This window comes from Meleagris gallopavo, chromosome 4, assembly GCF_905368555.1.
Source record: "Meleagris gallopavo chromosome 4, MGAL_WU_HG_1.1, whole genome shotgun sequence".
Taxonomy (NCBI): domain Eukaryota; kingdom Metazoa; phylum Chordata; class Aves; order Galliformes; family Phasianidae; genus Meleagris; species Meleagris gallopavo.
The window spans coordinates 68,301,518-68,323,881 of NC_139407.1; the positions used below are offsets into that span (position 1 = coordinate 68,301,518).

General features: G+C 45.6%; 1 protein-coding gene and 1 long non-coding RNA gene across 3 annotated transcripts in view; both read right to left on the reverse strand.

The window, feature by feature from the left end:
• Positions 1–2,414: 2,414 nt before the first annotated feature.
• Positions 2,415–8,870, reverse strand: LOC116216599 (uncharacterized). 2 transcript variants are annotated; one of them, XR_014883269.1, is made up of 4 exons: positions 8,037–8,870; positions 7,816–7,897; positions 7,406–7,605; positions 2,415–5,818 (listed from the first exon to the last, which is right to left on the reverse strand). It is a non-coding gene; the product is annotated as an uncharacterized LOC116216599 (long non-coding RNA). The 2 variants fall into 2 exon arrangements; XR_004159710.2 differs by having other exon boundaries at positions 7,816–8,862.
• Positions 8,871–11,381: 2,511 nt separating this feature from the next.
• The window catches only part of DDRGK1 (DDRGK domain containing 1), a 29,878-nt gene continuing 18,895 nt past the window's right edge, over positions 11,382–22,364 (reverse strand). The window contains exons 5-9 of the mRNA XM_031553225.2: positions 19,986–20,108; positions 17,913–17,951; positions 15,086–15,142; positions 14,028–14,076; positions 11,382–12,741 (exon numbers count right to left, since the gene is read on the reverse strand). Of these exons, the coding sequence (XP_031409085.2) occupies positions 12,569–12,741; positions 14,028–14,076; positions 15,086–15,142; positions 17,913–17,951; positions 19,986–20,108 (441 nt within the window). The 3' untranslated portion in view covers positions 11,382–12,568. The remainder of the gene's footprint in view (positions 12,742–14,027; positions 14,077–15,085; positions 15,143–17,912; positions 17,952–19,985; positions 20,109–22,364) is intronic.

A 22,364-nucleotide genomic window follows, 5' to 3' on the forward strand; every position in this document is an offset into this window, starting at 1 on the left:
TGACCCCTCGGCGGGGTGGTGGTCGGCACCCCACCGCCCCCAGTGGGGTCCCCAAGATGTGGGGCACAGCAGAGAGGGTAGGAGTAGGGCTGGGAAAATGCTCCTGTGTGTCTGCTGGTGAAGATCATCCTTTCAGGTGCTGGAGGGCAGAAGGACTCCTGAGGCTTGGGCTGACGTGGCTTGCAGATTTGGGTGATGGGCTATGGGAGATGTAGCCAACAGCTGAGGGCTAAAGATGACCCAGCCTCCATCTCCAGCCTCTTTTTATCCACACCCACCATCCATTCTCCATTCCATCCTCCTCTTCTCCATCCCCGTCCTCCATTCCTCCAACCTCAGTCTCCCTTCTCCATCCCCAGCCTTGCCTTCTCCATCCCCAGCCTTCCCCTCTCCATTGCCAACCTCCATTTCTCCATCCTCAGCCTCCTCTTCTTCATTGTCAGCCTCCTCTTCTTCATTGTCAGCCTCTCCTTCTCCATCTCCATCCTCCATTTCCCCATTCTCAGCCTCCCCTTTTCCATCCCCAGACCTTTCCTTCTCTAGCCATAGCCTTTTATTCCTGAGCTTCAGCCTCCTGGTTTCTTCTGTTAACCTTGTGTTTGGGAAGGACTCACTGTTAGCTACCTCACTCTGCTCATCTGCCATGAGCTTGACTTGGCTGCATACATCCCAGCTCTGTGAGACACCAAGGTCTGTGCTGTGAACGAGAAACCAGGAGGAGAAAAAGCGGAGCCTCTATGTTCCCACTTCATACCCAAGTTCAGTGCAGGGTCTGAAAACACCAGCTGCAGAAAACAGACCTGATTTCTCACCCCCGAATCAAGAAGAAACAGGGCAAGGGACATGACCTAGTTTTCAGTGGCAGAATTTAATATTTCCCCTGCAAGGAGAGCCAACCCAGCTTCCTCTCCCTCCTGCTCCCCGGCCAAGCAGCGAGGCTGGCCCGCTGCCTTCCCACCGGCATGGGATAGAGGGGAAAATCTTACAGTGCAGCCTCATCAGAGCCCAGATGTGCTGCTGATTCATCCAGCAGGGAAGCATCTGTTTCCTTCTTGTTGCTCTATTTGTGTTCAGCTGCAGTGGCACTGGGGAGATGCGCTCCTCGGGATAGCACTGTGGGGAAGGAGCACCCCATCCCATGTCCCAAAAGTCATAGAATCATATAATTATTCGGTTGGAAGGGACCCTTAAAGGCCATCTGGTCCCACTCCTTGCAATGAACAGGGACACCCACAGCTCCATCAGCTGCTCAGAGCCCCTTCCAGCCTGCCCTGAATGTCTCCAGGGATGGGGCATCCATCACTTCTCTGGGCAACCTGTGCCCAAGCATCACCAGTCTTCATACGGTTTTGTCTGAAACCCAGAGAGGAGTTTTGCCAGCCTGAATGAATGTGATGGCCTTCGCAAAGCAGCAAGGGACAACTCTCTATGGGATGCTTGATGCCCTCATTCAGGTAATTGTGTGGATATAATTTGATTATTCCTTCCTAGTTGTTTAGCATCACAAAGGGGAAAGCTGCCCTCCAAGATGAGCCTGTGGAGCCACCGCTGTGAGAGCGGTCTGGGGAAAAAAGCTTCCCTTGTTTCACCTCGTGCTTTGTTGAATTATATAGGGAAAGACTTGGGTTGCTTGTGGCACAGTGTTTCCAGGTGTAGGCATCAATCTGAACCACCTGAAGGCTGCGCAGAGGCTTACCAGCCCGTTCTTATCACCAATCAATGAGAAAACAAAGAAAATTTGGATGGCTGCTCCAATCAGTGCTGTTGGAGATATTTAGGAGCAGCAGGGCACTGCTAGAACACCTCAGCTGCCATAAACTGTGTTGGTCCTCACTCACTAGAGAACCATCAATGGCTGTTGCTGGATCCCAGATGTGTCGCCCCTGAAACAAAGAGGTTGGGCTCTTCTGGAGAAAATGCAAAGCCCAGGCACTGCTTTTGCCTCAGGGCTGATGGAAGTTCATAGGATCATTAAGGCTGGAAAAGGCCACTAAGATCATCAAGTCCAACCGTCAAGCAACCACCACCATACCCACCATATCCCTAAGTTCCATCTGCCCTTTTCTAGAAAACCTCCATGGACAGTGACTCCACCACTGCCCTGGGGCTGCCTGTTCCAATATCACTCATTCAGGGAAGACATTTCTCCTAATATCCGACTTGACTTACTTTATTTGCTTTCCAGTGCAGACGCCAGAATCAACACAGAGAGCAGGGCAGTCTTCTGCCAGGAATAAAAATTCATCCCGTGAAGTGAAGAAGTTTCAGCAAGATCCATAAACTCCTAATCTGGCTTAGCAAGAGTGAAATCAGGCTGAGAAATAGCTGGGATTTTAGCTGGGGATATTTCAGCAGGAAATCTGATGGCAGATGTGTGCATCTGTTGGGTGTGCATGTACAAACGGAATGCAACAGAGGTTTTAGAGAACAATGTTGTACAAAACAAGAACAGCATAGGTTATTCTTTATCAAAATAACACTATGAAGATGAGTGGGCTGATTGCCTCCCACCAGCTCGGGCTGCCCAGGGCCCCATCTAACCAGACCTCGAGCACCTCCAGGGATGGAGTACCCACAGCTATCTGATCAGCAGTGCCAGAGCCTCACCGCCTTCTGAGTAAAGAATTTCTACATAACATCTAATCTAAATCTCTCCTCTTTTAGCTTAAAGCCATTTCCCTTTGTCCTATCACTGTCAGATCACGTAATAAGTCAGTCGCCCCACCAGGAGATGAGCAAGACATCGGCCAACCCACTCAAGAGGCTTTGGGCCATCTTATGAGCAGCAGATCCCAAATCAGAACTGCTGTGCAGGGGAGAAGCCATAAAAATGCTGGACCTGGAACTAGCAAGAGGGAAAGAAACCTTCATGCAAGGGAGCGAAGGAGGCAGCTCAGCAAGTCGCTCAGGACCCAGAGCGGTGCCTGGCTAAGCTGAGGCTTTAGACTGATTATAAGCAGCTTTAAGAGCAGTGAACGCAGGAGTCACACACAAAAAAAGTCAGCAAGGAAAAACAAACAGTGTCACTGGTTACGTAAGGGATCAGAGAGGCACTGAAGCGTCAGCCGGCAGCCACGTGCGCTGCCCGGGGTTTTCCAAAGTGCTGATAACGCACGAGTGGTCTTTTGGCCCATTAAGGATTTAGGGGAAGATGCAGAGAAGGATGAAAGAAGGTTTAAAGATAGGTGACAGCTCGTGTTAGAGTGATGACAGAGCGGGGCTTGAACGGAGCTGCAAAATCAGGAGTGGTTGGAATTATAGTCATAGAATGGTTTGGTTGGGAGTTGTAGAGTGGCTTGGGTTGGAAGGGACCTTGAAAATCATTGAGCTCCAACCTCCTGCTGCAAGCAGGGCTGTCAGCCACCAGATCAGGTTGCCCAGGGCCCCATCCAACTTGCAGGGACATCTCTTCAGTATCCCATCCATCCATCAAGACACCCAGAGCTAGGAACCCAATGCCTCACCAAATGGGGTGAGAGTAGGGCAGGTCCAGGCTGAAAAGGGAGCGGATCCTCATCACGTGCACTGAGGTTAAACTGAGGAATCATTGCTGCAGTACAAAAAGAGCTCACGTGGATCCCAAAACTGTAGCACACACGATCGTCCAAAAAAGACTCTTCCACCTGAAGATCCCACCTCTACCTTAGAATCATAGAATGATAGAAGCACACAACTGCAGAACATCCCAAATTAGAAGGGACCCACAAGGATCAGAGTCCGACCCCTGGCTCCACACAGCACCACCAAACCCTATGGCTGAGAGCAATGTCCCAGCTCTCCCTGAGCTCCAGCAGCACAGGGAGAAGCACCAGGACTTGAGCAAACCCACAGCAACACTGACCTCACCAGCAGCAGAGTTCAGCGGAAGCAGCCAGAACAACATGTGCTGAGCCCATTTAACAGACATCCCCTCCAAGACAGACACCCTGAGCTGTCTTTTTTTTTTTCTTTTTCTTTCCTATTGCAAAGATTAATTTCCCTGGCTGGAAAGTTTGTGCAATATTGCATCACCCCGCTGTTTGGCTTGGCCAGTGAGCAGTAAGCACCGGGACTTCAGCTGGGTTGCTTGCCTGGAGCTGACCCCATAAATAGCAGTGAGGTGGGGAGATCTGCATGGAAATCCATCCAGGACAGCAGGGGCCAAAGGCACCTCTGGCTTCATTGTGCTGCACTCCAGTAAGCAGTCTGCAAGTAGTCCCTCTATTTGGAGAGTGGTCAGTTACAAAGAGAGGTGATAAATAAGAGCTGAAAGATGTTTTCTTTTTACTGCCCTATGTCCAGGAATCTTGCTTCCTAAAAGGGAAATGAAGAACGCACCGCTCCAGGAGGGCTGGCAGCAAGTAAACCAGTAGCCAGCATCTTTTATAGGAGATAGAGAGCAGGGAGTTGGCCATATATGGTCACTAGGGTGCCCACAGGACCATGTGGGCAGGAAATCATAGAATGGCTTGTGTTGGAAGGGATTGTCCACTTCCAACCTCCATGCTGCAGGCAGGGTTGCAGACTGCTAGATCAAGCATTAGATGAGGCTTCCTAGGGCCCCCCATCCAACTTTGGCCTTGAACACCAAATCAATTGGTCACATCCCCAATCATTTAACTTGATTTCTCTGTGTGGGAATCTCAGCACAGGAGTGGTCTCACGGGAGTATCTCAGAGCTGCTGTGTGCCTCAGTTTCCCCTGCTTTGAAATAGGGCAGAGAAACACCTCGTGTATGCTGAAAAATATGCAGAAACAACTTGGATGGGAAGAAGAATAGATAGTTAGGAGGAGGCGTTTGCTGCATGAAGTTTCAGCTTCTCATTAAAGCACAGCCAAAAAAGCCTCGTTTAGAAGGGATGATGAGGAAAGGTTTCCACTTCTCGAGCTGGACAGGAAGGTTTGCCTCCTAAAGATGCCTCCCTGTGCTGCTGGTGGTCTCTGGAGGAGAGGACAACTCTCACCACCCCACCCACCTTCTTTGAGGTCTGATGTGGCACCATCCAGCCATGCCCAGGAGGTCAAGGGACCACTGAGACAATAATCCCTCAATGATGGGGCATGTAATAGCAGGACAATAATCCCTTAATGGTACTAAAAGACCTGCTGAGCTAATTGTGTTCTCCAGGTGAACATTTTGCCTTCTGTCGTGCCATGAAATGATTCCCAGCTCACGCTGATGTCCCAAATGCTATAACTTCGGTCAGAGCTACACTTTCCCATCCACTCCCAGCACGCACCATCCTCCAATTTGCCCTTGTTTCCCTTGTGGACTACAAATAGCTGTGGCAGGGGGAGCAGAGCATCATCCCCTGGCACAGGCAGACAGACAGACCTGTGGTTTCTATGGCAACAAGTTCAGGTGTCAGGATGCTGATGTGGGTTGGGATGGGAAGAGCAATGAGGATGGGGATGTAGATGTGGATGCCTCTGGCCCAGAGAAGGACCAGGATGTTGGGATGCACAGGGGCTGCGCTCTGCAGAGAAGCAGCGAGACAGCAGTGCTGGAAATCTCTGGCAGATGTCAGCATGGAGCTGGGAGCAGCCTCGCCCGGCGGGCTCGGTTTGGCACGTCTCAGCAGTGAGCTCATGTCTCCTGCAGCCCTCGGGACACGGCGGGGCTGGATAGAGGACTGGACAGACACGGCGGTTGTCCTGCTGGGAAGGTCCTGCAGCCTCCTGCAACATCACCCACAGGGCTGTTCCCCATCTCGCCCATCCCAGCCTCTAACCTCTCTGATTTGCAATCCTTAACAGGCTTCCTGAATCCAGGCCAAAATGTTGTCCTTGAGGCTTCAACACAGCATAACATGAGAGAAGGATCTGGATCCCAGTAGCCCTGGAGAGGAAGAAAAAAGTCCTTGCTTAAGTGAAGGTCTACTGCCCTGGTCACAAGATTCTGCTGCGTCCAGGGTCAGTGCTGGGTCCACACAGGGACTGACAGAAGGTTTGAGGAGCACAGCTTGGAGGCAAAGCCCTGTTTCTGTGGCCTACAAGGGATAGAGTGGAGCAGTGCCTGGGGTTCAGAAACAGCATCGTGTTCTTGGGAGTGCTGGGCTGACCTGTGATACGACCGTATGACCTATGATTCTATGATGCAGCCTGTCACAGTTTAGACACTCAGGCTCTCTCTTACGTCGCTTCAGACAGCAGCATGGACTATTACTTCTCCTCACCTCTTCACCCACGTAACAGTGATAGGATAGGAGGTAACGACCTTAAGTTGAGCCAGAAGATGTTCAGGTTTGATATTAGGCAACATTCTTTCTCCAAAAGTGATCAGGCACTGGCACAGCTGCCCAGGGAGTAGTGGGTCACCATCCCTGGAGGTGTTCCAGAACTGTGGGGATGTGGCACTGAGGGATGTGGTCAGTGGACACAGTTGGATGGGTTGGGGTTGGACACGTGGATCTCAGAGGCCTATTCCAACCTTAATGTTCCACAATGATGCCATTGTGTTCTGCAAATATTGTTTTCTGCTGCCTACATAAGCAGTTTACTTTTTATTCTAGCTTTCTGTTTATCCAAAATGCCTTGGTATGCAGGAGAGAGACAGTTCTCTGGGATGACTGCATAAACTCAGCATGAGTCCTTTCTGCCAGTCAGGCAAATAATATCAGCGGGGAGAATGAGGAAAGGCAAAAACACAAAGCCATGCAGCATCTCTCAGGAACAGGCCTGGAGATATGAGGTCAGTTGGGCCATGTGGCCACCGTGTTGTGAGGTCTCAGAGGTGAGAGCTGTGAGCATGAAAAGCTGGCTCCAGCTCCCATTGAATCATTAAGGAAAAGAGTGCTAAGATCATTTAAATCCGACTCTCAACCCATCACCACCATCTCCCCACACCCAGAGCAGAGGTTGGCACAGTTTTGTATTGGATCCCACGGGGGGCTGAGGAGCAGCTTTCTCCACGGCAAGTCACCCCTGACAAAACCTTTTGTAATTATAAAAGGAAATAAGGTGGGACCTACCCAATGCTTCCTCTCCAAGGAATAAAATGCTTATACTGAAGGAACTCAAATCTATAAAGAGCCAGAGCCACCTGACAGGTATCTATAGATCCCCATAGCCCATGATGTGCTGTTTTTTTTTTTCCTACAGGGCTGTATCTGCTGTGCTAGGCCATAGTTGGGACATGAAAGCACAGCAATTCAGCAGCCAGAGCAGCTCAACAGCAGGGAAACATAGGGTTGTGCTGCATCAGGTCCTGGGGTATCACAGCACTGTCAGCACCTCTTGCTGGAGCTGCAATCCCAAAGGGAATGATCCAGAGAGAAGAGCTGGGGCGGAACCGGTGTCACTCATTAGTTCCAGGCTTAGAGCTGGCAAACAGCTCAGAGAGCAATTTGCTAAGTAACATTAGAAAAGGGCTTTAGAAAGCATCAGATTGAGCGGCCAAACGTAAAGTGTTAAGAGACCAACCAACCTTAAGAACCTCTTTCCAATGCTCCTTTGCCTTCCTGGAGGAACTCTTTGGGCCGTGCCCACGGTGACTTGGTTACGCTCAAGACAATTTCATGGCAGCCTCTTGGTGCAGGCTGAGGTCCCAGAGCTTCACCCCGATGCGTGTGCTCCCAGCCACTGAAGGACAGGTCCCTGGTGACAGCCAACATTTCATGGTGCTAACTGCAAAAAATTCAGCGTGCAAATCTCCGGCAAACGGCCACGATGCTGTAGCAGCAAAATGTTGTTAGCATGCCTATTAGTGCTCGCTAATTAGCTCCCACCGCTGCTCCTGCCACAAGCTGGAGGATGGATTATGCCATACGCACTAAGCAGCTTAGTTTGGGTGGCAGCTCACAGGGAAGCAGGGAGCAGAGAAAGCAGCCTGCTTACCGAGCTCGGCACATCAGCTGTCTGTGAGCAGCACGATGGGATCCAAGCTACGGCTTGCAAGTTCTGCAGCAGCTTTTTCCTCCTGCAAAAAGAAAAGAGACTGATTCAGCAGAAACACCCTGCTTGTCACCTCCATCACATCACCGTGCTGCCAGGCGAGGAGCAGAGCAAAGACAAGCAGGGAGAAGGGCTACTTGCTGGGAGGCGATGCCTTTCCCTACCCTTATGATCAACCCCCCCAGCCCAGGGATGCATCGCTCCCGTTGCCATAGGAATGTATGAGGGATGCTGCTGCCATCTCCTGGATGGAACCCATAAGCATTGCTACCACTCATCCTTTACTCCTTATAAAGGGATAGAAACTCAGAAAGAGAGGCTGTGGGGGTCTTGGGAACCTCCAAAAGCCATCTGAGCGTTGGCAGCCTGCTTTGGGTGTGCCTGCCTTCAGCCCAACCATGTGAACTCATAACGTTGGTGTTCTGAGGCCAACCTTATGGGTTCACGTGGCTCGTGCCAATGGCCAAAGGTCATGGTGGCAATGTTAAATGCCTGAATGGAGGAACACGATATACTGACTGCATCAGGTCACTGGAAAGAGATGAGAAATGCTTGGATTTTCTCCAGTGGTTGCCTTACTGCAGGCTCTCTATGCTCACAGCCTTCCTGCCATCTCCACCAGTGTCCTGCTCCCACTCTGCCTTCCTCAAAGAGCTGATGCAAAGTGGGATCATAGAATACCTTTGGTCGGCAGGGACCTTAAATCCCATTTGGTCCCAAGCCCCTGCTGTGGGCTGCTTGCCCCTGACCAGATCAGACCATCCACACCCCATCCAGCCTAGCCTTGAAAGAGATGGAGCACAAGCTTTCAGATTGTCCAGAGGAATATCTCATTAGCAAGAAGAGATAGAGGAAAAAAAAAAAGAGTAATGCAAAACCTTCCCTAGTTCTTCTGGTACAGGAGATAGCCCAAAGGTACCAGCAGAAGCAGAGCACCCATGTCCAGCACCATGCACCCATGCTCCTGGCTACAGATTCCCTTGTCAGGCTGAAATGAGGCCATCTCTCTGCTACATTCTCTGACCTTCATTTGATGCTGGCAGAAGTTTTCCTGGTGGACAAAGCAGAAATCTGTCATCTGTGGTGGCCCTGGATCCAGGTTCTCCTCCCAGGTGACTGGGAGGAGACATCAATCCCTCCTGCAGCTCTGGTCTTGATTTATCACTGAGCAGGCAGTGTCAGGCCATGACACGGGTGACCAAGGGAAAGTCTGAGTCCCACACTGCAGAACCATGTAGCAAAAATAAGGTCTGAGCCCTGAATCTCCATCAGATCCAAGCTTCAAGATCATCAAACCCAACCATCAACCTGACCTGCTGAGTGCCACCACTAAATCATGTCCGTTAGTGCCATGTCCACACATCTCTTAGCTACCTGCAAGGACAGGGATGGTGATTCCACCACTGCTCTGGGCAGCACATTCCAATGCTTGTCCACCCCCTCCATGAACAAGTTCTTCTGATATCCAGTTTAAACCTCTCCTGGCGCAATTTGAGGCTGTTGATCTGCTCAAGTTGCTGGGCCAGATCCTAGGAGCAGTCCTGAGCACAACCATGGATCTGTGTTTGTTCCTCTGTCTCACCACCACACGAGTCTGCTTTGTAGTGAGAAGTCTTTTGAAGGCTTATCTGTGATGACACAGATAAATATGGACTGGGAGGGCTGAGAAGTGTTGGGGCACAGACTCTTCTATGGATACAGATGCATCCACAGGGGTTATAAGGTGTTGGGGCAGGAAGGGGAGTTTTTGCCCCTTATCTTAAGAGAATTCAAAAAAGATGATAAGAATTAAGTCTCTACAGTACCTCAAGCATAAAACTTGCCTGGATAGCAGCTCTTCTGGTCTGCTGGTGGGAATCCCTGCGTTCAAGATTGGCAGTAATGCTCAGTAGTTTGCTTCTGGGGTTAAAAAAATAATAGATCTAAGAGCCCAGAACATGGCTGCTTCTGTGCAGAGGGGAATATTGCAGCATTGTGACTCACTGCCAGCTTGTGATAGTTAGCATTTTCCTAAAAGGATCAACACAAAGTATCAATTAAAGAGATCAGGCAAAATCCCCCAGTATCTCCTGATATACATAGTTAAAGAGAACAGCTGGAAGCCACGAGGCTGATGGGCTCTAAAACTCACATCACAAACAAACTAAACAGAAAGTTGTGACATTTGTTGCTTTTAAATTTTTATGCTGTTTCACATAACCTATATTGTGGGCAGCTGCTCTGTTCTTACATTGAGATGCATGAAAAAGAAGAGCTCCTTGATTAGATCTCACATCATGTGAAATGAAAACAGGGTTCTGAATTTAATTTTTTTTTGGCCTTTGCCTTCAGGTGGAATGGCAAAATTAGGACAAGCTCAAATGAGCTAGTAATTATTATTATTCCTTCCATGTACAACCAGAGTACCTTGGAGCTCTTGTACTAATTCAGAGAGGAGCATGGTGATAAGTGTTGCATAATGCATGGCTGAAGTTGAACAGAAAAGAGGAATATTTTGTGCAGAAAGAAATAGGGGAATGCTCCACCACTTCCTAACAGTAACAAGAAATTGGAGAATGAATTATTTGGATACCTGAATTTTCCTGTTAATGGTATTTTAATGCTTACTGGGCCAGACACGACAGAAGGACCAGCTTGAAACAGATGAGCGCGGTGGCCGGGTTCTGTGCTTGACCCCATAAAATTTTCCATGTACATGAACAGGATTCAAGATCAGTGCTCCAGGTGAGTCAGAAATGGTCTGGATGAGTCAGCCTCGGGTTCTCCTGCAGGACAGCAGAGGTCGGGGCTTGTTCTGAATGCCAAAGAAGGAGAGGAAAGCACAGAGGGTGCCAGACATGCTGACATCAACTGGATTTCTTTGCCCTGGCTCACACAAGTGGTTGGCCTCTAAATTCACATGCAGTAAAGATCAAATTGCTCATAAAAAAAAAATAACAAAGAGTGAGATGAATGCTGATATGATGCGCTTAGGTCCAAAAAAAAAATACAAAATGGAAATAGTGGATAAGGATTGCAAGACAGATTGGCTGCTGGCACAGAGTGACATCTTACCCTGATGATTCACCTGAGATAATGCAGTCAAGCTAAATGGCACTGGCTCTTTCACAGACCATCACAAGACCTGTGCTCCAGTTTCTGCACAACTCCACAACCTTGGAAACAAAATGGAAAGGGTTAGGGTCCAGCATGCAGATACAGTGATGGAAGAGTAGTCACCACTGGGGAATCACAGCTACACTCAAGTACAGACTCTCAACAGGCATAAGCACAGTACTTGAAGGGCCACAGAAGTCCAATCTCATCTCCCCCAGTGACAGATAACATGAGATTTAGTGAAGAAAGAGCTACAAAATTTCTTCTGTTACACTCAAAGAAACTGAGTGCACTTTGGAGTGATTCCAGTGGGCTTAATGGGATACCTTCAGCTCTCCACCAGCACACTGAAGTCTATGGTGGCTGGCTCTACACACACACACACACACACACACAAATGCACATTTCTCCAATTCTTTCAACAGAATTTATTTTACTGCAAAAATAGTTTAGGACAGTACAAAAAACATCGTGGCAAAACCAAATTTTGAGTAATTAAGAGACTTTAGAAGCCTCCCATCAAGTAACCTCGTTGAGCTACATGGTGCAACCCAGTAATAATGAATTGCTGATCTTTCATACCAATGCATGGCGCTGTGCTGTAACCCAGCACTCTTGCATAGCAAAACACTGAGCAGCAGTGCAGAGATTAGACAGGAAATATGCTTCCTTCCATTGTTTCATTGCTATCTCATCTCACTGATAACACAGCTTTCAGCCTACTCAATTTACCTCTAACTTTGGCGCAGACAAAACCAACCCCTTGTCCTCCCCAATTATTGTGTGGATACACAGATTCAGTTGAATTCAGAAAAGAGAATTAGCAAGCATCAATTAGGTTATTAAAAATAAATATTCTTATGCAGGAAACACACTGACCCCCTAGAATTAAGATATTAGTAATCATTTACTTGCAACTTTAATTACATGATTCACACTGCCAGACTTTTTTAATACATCAAAAAAACAAAGGCCATGAAGTGGGGGTGTTTGGGGTCCCCAGACACACTGAGCCAGCTCGTACTTCACAGGATGAATCATCACAACCTGGTTGCTATCAGTAGAATTGTCCTGCACAATACATGAAGCAAGTTAGCCTTTCCCTGGAGGTGTGTGTGTGCGTCTCTTGGCAGAAGACAAAACCCAAAAGCCTTACTCCCTAAGTCCTACTGTTCCAGGCTGTATTTATCACTGCCACAACATTATACTCTGCAAGTGCAGAGCAAGCCTGGCAAATTCAGAATGGGGTCTGAACCGAATGTATTTGATACAGATTAGAATTTGAAAACAAGTATGGGTACAGTCACGTGAGAGTGCCTGCCTAGATAAAGTAACTGGCTGCCAATTACTGATATCCCTGGTGTACAAATGCATCAGAGTGCTTAAGCCTCATGTTCTTGACTAGCTTATCTTGTGCAAATTTTTTATCAGCCCTAAAAGAACCAAAAGCAAAACTTCTGATCAATTCTTGCAGTTAATGCTTAAACAAAGCCTCCTATCTCCAAACACTGCACAGAGACTGGAAGGGTTCTTGTTTGCTTTTCGTTATGTGGTTTATTCATTAAAAAGTTAAACTCCTGTATTTTCTCACGCCACAGTTTCATGCCACAGTTGGAGCAACAGCTTGGTTGTCAGGCTGGAGGTTGATCAGGGAATTGCTTGCTTGGACCAGCTCTGCAATGGATACTCGTCCTCTCTGTTTGATAAACTGAGCCACGGCAGCCATCTCCTCCGGCGTAATATAGATGAACTTCCCTCTGTCATCAATTACACCTACAGGGGAAAAAGAAAGGACCTTCAAGTCAGCACTTTGGCTCTTCTCACTTCCCAACAGACATTAGTTACTTCTTTTTGGAAGGGGCGTTTGAACTGCTGAGGCTGCATTTCGTATCTAGGGCAGGCAGAACAATGTGCTGGCAGTCAGGTAACATCTCTACTGTTGAGCTTTTGAATAGAGTTTTGACAATACCTGAGTAAGACTAATTTTGTTCAGCAAGTAATGCATTTTTTTCCCCCACTGTGTGTAGCTAGTTAGGAGTATCACAGCAGTGCATTCAGGTATGTTGCATTAGTGTTGATATTCCAGGGTCAGACAGCCAACTGAGACCCGAAAAGCAGAAGGACCCAGGCAATGAAATCTGGAGCCCCTCTGGGAGGTAATGAAGCTCAGCTTCCACATTTTGGTAGCTCCATCAAGAGTGAGATCTGACCTCTTTGTTCTCAATGTCTTATAGGATCAAATGTAAAGCAGGGAGCCTTACTTTACTAGCACATCTTTTAGCCAGCACAGTGCACATTTTTGATTCAGATCACTTTTAGGTCATTCAAGTGGGTATCCACATGTACCCATTACGATACAGCTGTCACAGTTGGCAAACAGCTATCAGGTCAGCAATGTTTGCAATGGCACCTTCCCCTACTTCATCCTTGGGAAGAAAAAGACTGACCAGCAATAAAACAGCCTTGTTCAGACAGGGAGCTACCTATATGCTCAGTCTCTGCTTGCATTCCAACCTCAAGTGCAAGGTACATAGTTAGAAACAAGCACTTCACTTACTACAGCTCCTAGTTTTGGAGTGCTCTGGGATGTTTGCTTCTCCCAGAGTGTGCCATACCTCGATCCTTGTGGGTCTCTTTTAACTCAGAATATTCTATGAACTGTACGACACCCCATATTAGCTTTAGCCACTGCAATTTTAAAACAGGTGTGCAAACAAGCCCCAGGATACTTAAACAATTCCTTCAAATTCAGATTTCAGAGGATGTAACCTGCTAGTAAACCCAAGGGCCCTTCAGCAGGGTTAATAACATGCTGAAGCCTTGTGCTGGCCCCTGAACCATTGGGAGCATTTACTCCCCAACTTCTGTAAAATGAAGCAATTATCTCCCATATTGCTTTCAACAGTAGTTTCACATCTGCCAAAACAGAAATAATACAGCTTTTGTTCAAATCCTACAAGGGTCCTCTCCAGTTTAAAATGGAAATTACACTGGATATCTCTCTACCACAGAGGAGAGATTTTCTGCACCAGCTGAAGAATAGGTGTTGTGGCTGTCACCTGTTAGAGTGCCATCTGCCATCAGGTCCTGGATTCTGTTAATTGCATCCTGTTCAAAAAGGAAATACAAACCGATCAAGAGGAAGGTACAAAACATTCTGCATGCTCAGACAAACTACAGGATGCTGCTTACATTTAAATCCTCACTGTTAAACCCTTCAGTGAAGGATAGAAATCGGTGGTTCCACAGAGATGGATGTAGTAAGCCCTTTTTAGAAATGGTTTGGTCTTAAAAAGTCAAAGTGAGCTTCTGCAGCTTGGGGTGTTCAAATAACTTCCTTGCCAGCAAGGAGTTTTTATTATTAAATTATCTGACTGTATCGTGGAGGGGGAGCTGTACACATTTTCCCAAGGAAAGGGCTGTACTGTGCCAATGCAACACACCAGTTCCATGAAATACTGTGATGCACTTCTCCAAGAATCTGGCTACACTCAACACACTGCAGAGCTTTTTAGTTTTTCCTGCTCCATTTCAGAGGAAACAGCTCCTTACCAAGCCAAAGAGCAGCTTGTTGAATTTATTGCTGAGTTAACTCCATGGTTACTCCAAGCACGCTGCTCTGCTGCATCTAGAACTGGTATCTGTGTGCCAATAACTTTGGTTTCTGCAGTCCTGCCTCTCTCTCTCCCCCACCAGCATTTACAGGGCTGCAGAAACAAGGTAGGGCTTGGATTTCAACTTTAACTGGGCTCACTGCATGCAAATTAAGTTCTAGGAAAGCAGAGAGAGGCAGGGGGCAGTGCAGCCTGGATGTACAGCTCTTGATTCCCAGTTATCATGAATTGCTCTATTAAAAGATTTGCAAAAATCTGTACAAAACCCATTGGCCAACAAGCAGCCCCTCAAGAGCCAGACTGTGCCCTTTTCACTAACATCCCTGTGAGCCAGCAATCTTCTGTGGCTCTCTGACAAATATCCACTTTTTAGGGCTGAATCTACTGAACACCACCAAAGTAATGCCAGAACAGTAACACAAACAGTATCCTTAATTAACCACTTTCTCTCTTACCCTTTTAAAATCATTGTTTGTACTTGTACCCCAAAAGGTAACACTTACCTGAGTTCTTAAGCCCATATGTGAAGCTAAATCCTCCAGCTGAATTACCTTTGTTTTCTATGGAAACAAACAACAGTTACATGCAGCTGATGAATCAGAGGGTTAGCAAAACATACAAAACAGAACTTGTCCTTCCAAGTTATCCTAGCAGGCACTTTTAAAGGATTCTTTTTTAACACAGAACTTACATTATTTAAACCTGCTCAGTGGAAAGACTGGATGCTCTGACCCATTTAAGTGAAGGCTCAAATACATCAGCCAACATCCTTGAGCACATCCCCAAGAGCCTTACATGTATGGCCACATTTACATTATTGGATGTCATACTACAAGTGATAAATGCATTTGTTTCTGAGCTTGAGAGTACACTGAAGAATTAAACAGAGGCTGCAATAGAAGAGTCTTTTTTCATCAGCAAAATCAAACCAAAGCCACACAGACTTAGCAGTTGTGAAGTTTGATGCAGCCAAGCTAGAGAACTGAATACCATGGACTGAACGCATGGAATTGAAACCAGTCCATGGAATTCAGTTCTCAGAGCTGGGAACTGCCAAGATTCGTCACATCTTCTTTTAAAGGGAGAGGGGATGCAAAGTCATTACATGAGAAAACCAGGCTTTACACCTCTGCTTCAAGATGTTTGCCCTCAATGACAGAGCTCACTGGAAGCTTTCTAATACAGCTCCTGCTGTGGGTAGCAGACCAGAGGATGGGATGGGATGGAATGGGGATCCAGCCTCCACCCACTCAGAAATAAAGCAACACTGCGAAGTCCCAGCACAGCAAAACACCACAGATTTCATGTTTTAAAGACAGGCTTAACTCTCACAGAGCAATATACATACATCCACACTTTACCAAATTCATTTCACTTCACTTTTTTTCTTTTTTTCTGCAGCTGTCTCCAACAAGGCGTGAAAGGGAGCAAGAGCTCCCAGAATTAAGACAAACAGAACCTTCTCTCTTATTTCTAGATAGGAAGCCAGGTGTCAAAGCACTTCTGAATTTGGTTCTTCAGCCTGTGCTTAATTTCTCTGACGTCAAGCCAAAGTGACTAATGTACAACTATATATGTGCTTAAACACTGAACTGAGATTGTGTGACTAATCTGTTCCGTCCATCACAGCCACCAGGGCAACGTGCAGAACCAGAGCCTATTGTATCAGCCCTTGGAAACCCTTCCAATTTTAGTGGAAGATCTCAAGGGACACTGACATAAGTTATGCTCATTAATAAAGAGCAGCATATTTTCCTGAATCCAGAGCTTGGCTTTCAAGACAGTCTATAGATAGGAATGTGCAGTTAGCAATCGAAATAGAGGATGGTCTTAGCAGACAGTCACAGTAAAGTCCTCCCTTCTTCCAAGAAAACCCTCTCTGACTTCTATGGAAAGCAGAATATTGAAATCTCTGCATGACTCCAAAATAAGATGTGCCACCTGATAGTTTGTTTTCACTCTATGGCTTTTCTTAAGCTCTTCAAACATGCTACCTATTGCTTTTCCAATCTAGTCTCAGCTGTCTCATCTGCCTTGGGTGGTGTTTCTGCTCCCAGTTGATTGCCTTATGCTGACGACTCAGTGATGGAGAAATATTTTTGCTTGGGCTGCAACAAAGAATACGCAGCCTACTACCAGCTCATACATTTCCAAATTACCTCCAGAGATCCCATATGATCTGAAAGCATTTGACAAAAGTGAATGTAGCCTCACTGCAGCCCAATGGCAACTGGATGCATCACCAAGTCCCAGTGGCACACAAGACAGAGAAGAGCACAGAAAAGATGCTTGCAGTGCAGCTTTGCAGTAACACTGGAATTCTGTTCCTGTTTTCCAGAACTAGATAGCAATTAGCAAATTGATTCCTTATGGAGAGCTACCAAAGAGCCAGAAGTGTGTGCATCTCTAAGCTCTTGGTGGAGATGCAAAACGAGTCCAGAATTTGACATTCTGAATCAAGAAAATGATTAGAAGGTCACTAAGTGTGTGGGAGAAGTGCTTACTAATGAAGCCTTTCACACACATACAGTACGTTCACAGAGCCCAGTTTCCAATAAAGGCCAAAAGGGATTAATTAGGACAAAAAGATAATCACATAAGTATGTTTTAGGCTAAGGGTAAGAAATCACATTTCAGCTTTGATATAACAACAGTGGTTAAAGAAGCATTTGTTGTTCCAGGTCACAAGTGGAAATCTTCACGAACACGCCACAGGATTTAGATAACCAAGCATATAACATCATGAAAGGTAAACAACCCCTGTCAAAAAAAGTGATTTTTTTTTTTCTTTAAACATCCCTATAAAAACATCAGTGCTGTTAATGGCACAAAAGAAAGAAATCACACAAAAGTCTGACTGATCTTTACAACGCCCGTGTTTCAAACACACACATCCTGCATGGTAGGCCACATGCTGGTACAGCACTTCTCATTCATGCTGAGCACAGATGCAGAGACTGTGAATATCAGCTGTGATTTAGGCAACAAACAAAAAGCTCAAATGTCCCAAATCCCACACTGCAGCCAACATTTCTGATCAGAAGCCCTGACGGTGAGTTTTACATGTCTATCCTTATGAATTAGGCTGTGGGCTACAATTTCACCCCCCAGTAGCCAAGATAAAGCTGTAACTACAAATAACTTCAGCAATGATTAAGATATTCATGCACAATCAAGTAAATAATGTGGTCTTCACCTCAGGTATTCAGTTTATTACTTGCTGAGTATTTAAGTAAATCGAAGTAGTAAAGATTTCCCTTCTTTCTATCACTCAAAGTTATTTCATTTACTCTAACAATATGGAAAGAGGAGAATAAAATGATAACTTACCTTAATGTATTCGATAAATTCCTTCAGAAAGCTGCGAGTCTGGAAAGGAAAAGAATTGTTATTTTAAATTTATAATGCACAGTATAAGCATTTAGCCTGTCTACATCTGAAATTTATATATATGCATAGAGAAGACTTTGAAGGGGGGGAAAAAAAGGCATCTAGATTTAAACTCAACTAGGAATTTCCAATAGGTATTTTCTAAGCCAGAATATGACCCAAGCACAATTTGTTTTCTGAAAGGAGATGGTCGAATCTTTTCTTCTTCAAATCATACGTACCCTGAAACAATCACATCTGGGTGAGTCTGTGTGTATTAAGTACGTTCACTGAGGACATTTTGTATGGAGGGAAAGAACAGAGTGATTCAGGAGGCAGCTCGTGCAGATGGCGAAGTGCAGCACACAGCTGCACAACACATGTGGAAGCTCAAGCCCTTCTCAAAGTTATGCACCTGAAATCCAGCATTTTAATGTAAACAGCTCAGTTTTCAAAGGCCGTGCAAAAAACGTGCATTGAAGTGAACAGGAGGTCGAGTTACTCTGCAACCCTGAAAAAATCAATCAGCCTTAATTAACTGCTTAACTCTGCACCCTTAACTTCAAGCAGGAGTTTCAGCACGCTGCTCTCAACACCACATGGCAGAGTCAGCTTGTACCAGGATACCAAAATGCCTCAAGTGCATTACCCACCCTGAGACAGAAGGATGGCTTGGCATTTTTGCAAGGCTGATGCCTCCAAATAACTACATACCTGTGATCATTCCTGAACATGACTTTCAAATTGCCTGCTATTAAAGTTTTACTTCCCCACCCCTACCAAAGATATCTGTGTTGAGATCCATGCATCATCAATTGCCTCCCAGGCTCTTTTTGAGTGAGGAACACCCTTCCCTGTTCCCACATACAGAAAATTTAATTTCTCTTCATCTGTGTTCCCACAGCTGCCTGTCAATAAATACTCTCTACCTTTCAAGTGAGTCTGAAGTGGAGAATATGTTTTAGCTATATGATCTTCTAACAGAATAGACACAATATAAGATGGGTTTTCAAAAGCAAGCACTTGTTTAATTCTTCTCTGCATCTTAGAAGTCTCTCATCATCACATACAATTTCAATTGGTGCTAACCCTGGCACAATAAAAGGAATTTCTGTTAATAGAAAGGGTTCCATGGTGAGAATCTGTACCCAAGGTCAGTATATACTGACTAATGGCAAGCCCCTCAGCCCAGTGATGCTGAGTGCAAATTTATTTCATTCAATGGGGACACTTAAGCAGATGAAAAAAGGGGAACAGATCTACACGGTCCCCCCCAAAAAAGTATCTATCATGAAATCCACTGGACAGCCCAAATTTGGCAGCTGAAACTCCAGAGCCATTTCAACATTTGACAGCAATTAAAATTAATTTAACACATTTAAGGGTTCTACCTCCCACAAGAGAACCTTTTCAAGTTTGCTGAGCTATTATGTCAGCATCACATTTCAACCACCATCCCCAGCAGCTCGCCTGGAGGCAGCCACAGGAGGAGCATGCTAGGATATTATACAGAGTTTGAAACCCTATCAATGACTTGTAGTCATTTGCAACACTGAACAGTTTTCCAGTGGAAAGCCCACAAGCACCTAGATTGCGTCCTGTGATTTCTCAAGCTTTCTCTCAGCTCGATTTTTCATTTGATTTCACACCACCTAACTCCAAATCTAGACCTGCTTTCATCTGTCTTGCAACCACACGGGACCAGAGTAGGGTAGAGTTGGGGACAGTATAAGAGAATCTGCCTCCTCAAATTAGTTTTATTTCAGTCCTTACACAAAGGGAAGACAGAACTCATTCTCAGTGACGTGCACTTGCCTGAGCACTCTGAACTAAGTGAGAGAGTCTGGAATGAGGAACTGTACATTCCCCAGGAAATTACTCCAAGTTAATACATACTACATAGACATCTCTTCAAAGCAAAACCATTTGTCTGGATCCCATTTTGAAGCCCATTTTACAAGAGACAGAATGCAGTAAGGACAATCTGAATTTAACAGTGATAAGGAAGCTACAACAACAGACTAATGTACATACCTCTTCCTCTGTCATTGATTCTTCAACCCCTTCCTCTTCAACTACAAAACTCTCCTTCAGCTTCAGGTACTCTTCATACTCTCTCTTCTCCTCTTCTTCCTTTGCCTTCCTTTTCTCCTCTTCCTAGAGAGAAAAGATGACGTGGTCAGCATGCTCCTCCCCAAAGGGGGTTTAGTTTTAAAGTACAGTTGCGTTTCCTTTATCTGCAGTCTGGTCCTACTGTGGCAGACTGCAGATAAAAAGCTTCTAAAACACGTTTGAGTTCTCCCTTGATGGTATCATTCATTTCAAAAGCTGCTCTGACACTCTTAAGATTGCAGTCATCCTGACATGGTGTTGTAAGCCTGCACAAGACACCTAGGCTGGTTCTTAACAGGTCTGACAAAGGGGAGAAAACCACTCTTATATAGCAAGCTGCTTTTGTAATTTGCATGAATGTGTTTCTTCTGAAGACCGAGCGACAGGAAGTTCCTGCCCCCAACTGCACTTTGATGCAACACCCACATTTCTGTATCCAGCCCCAATTCTGCTCTGACATGCACCAGTGTCCAATGGGAATGAATACAAAGAGAACTGCAATTACACTGGTCTCCATCTGCGTGCATGAGTAAGTTGGACTGCAAGAGCTTCAAGTAAATCACTCGTGACATACAGCAAAATACGGCCACACTGAATGTAAAGACCTGTGCCAACTGCTTCATGCCTAGGGAAAATGTATTATTACATAAAAAGCAGTTTATTTGGTAGGTTTTGATGAATGGTCAAACATAAAGTTCCACTCTTAGTTATGCACAACAAGAATAGGATCAGTTACCTCTGCTGGAAGAAATGGTTTTCAAAACCACGTGCCAAAAAGCAATAATAAAAAAAATTGCTGACCCAGAAAACCCTAAGCCCAACATCAGTAGGGCAGAGAAACTGATGCTTGTATAGCACCTGGTACAATGAGATTCCAACTTCACAAACCTCTGCTTGCTATTACAGCACAAAGGATTGGTTAGTACTTAGAAACATGAGTTCTTTGGATTTTAGTGTCAGCCTCTGTCCTTTTCCTTTCCTATTAGCACAGGAATCGATCTCCTAAAGAACAACTCTATTGATTCCTACGTGTTTGCCATGCTACATCTTCAGCACTAATATGGTAATTGCTTCCTTAAATGGCTCGAAAGTAAACACTTGTTCTATTAAAACAGGGGGAGACAGGAGCAAGTCATTAAGTATAATATGAATGGGTTTCAGTAAAGACATCATGTGAGGTGCTGAGCTGCCAGAAACAGGTGCAGCAGCATTGTCCTTAATTAAAATCACAGAAAAAGTGTATTCAGCCTTAAGTGCATTCAGCCAAACTCTGAGCAAGTCCTAAGGAAGAAGCACTTTCCACAGTGACATTCAAGGATGAGAAAACCAGAGCTGGAAAGATCTTACTGCATGTGAAGAGTCAAAACTGTTTTTAACCATTATCTCACGAAGAAATCCTGCAGATCTGAGGAAGCACTTGAGACAAAATGAGACCATTTTCTAGGTCATTCATCACCGTAACGATTATTAATAAAAGCTCAGCAATAATTTCTGTCCTTGTGTTACAGGTGCCAAGAACAACACAACCATAGATCATTCAGAAGTGTTCAACTGGTCTTCGCTTGGAAGTACATTAAATTTCATCTTGATCCTGGAAATACAAGAGTAGGGCACTTAGCTAAGCATTTCCAGAATGCTTTTTCATCAACCACCCAGAAGAAAAAAATAAAATGCAGCCACTCCTTGCTTCACCCACCTAAATTCAACCACAATTTAAGCTACAGAAAAAGAAGGATTTAGGGAAGCTGCAAACTGATTCAGAGTAAAAGGAACCAGCAACAGCAGTAGAAGCTGGGCAGGGGGGGAGCCCTGCTGAAGTCACGTTGTTTGTTAACACTCATTTTCAGCTGGTGTTCCACCACCACACCAGCACTCTTTCACATGCCCAAGTCATGCAGCAGCTGCATGGAAGATGCAGAGTCAGACGTAGCCAGGTTCCCATGAAAAACAGCCTGTGGGTTATGCATAACCCACACATGGAAACACTCTCAGCACCCCAGGGACTACTAATTAAACAAAGCCCAATACTCGCTGCCTACGAGTCACACAGAGGGCACACAGCTCAAACACGATTTTTATAAAGCCTGTATTTTTATCAGTCAGGCTTTTTTTTTTTTTTTTTTTTTTTTTTTGCTTATCCCCATTCTCATTTCACATTAACTGCTGTGGAGTTAAGTAGTAATGCACGTCTGCTTAGAGGAGAGAGAATAGTTGGGCCACCTCCCTTCAGCAATGGGTGTGGTGGTGGGGAAATCCCAGCTCTATGGAAATTTGGTAACTGCTGATGTTCACCTTCAACTG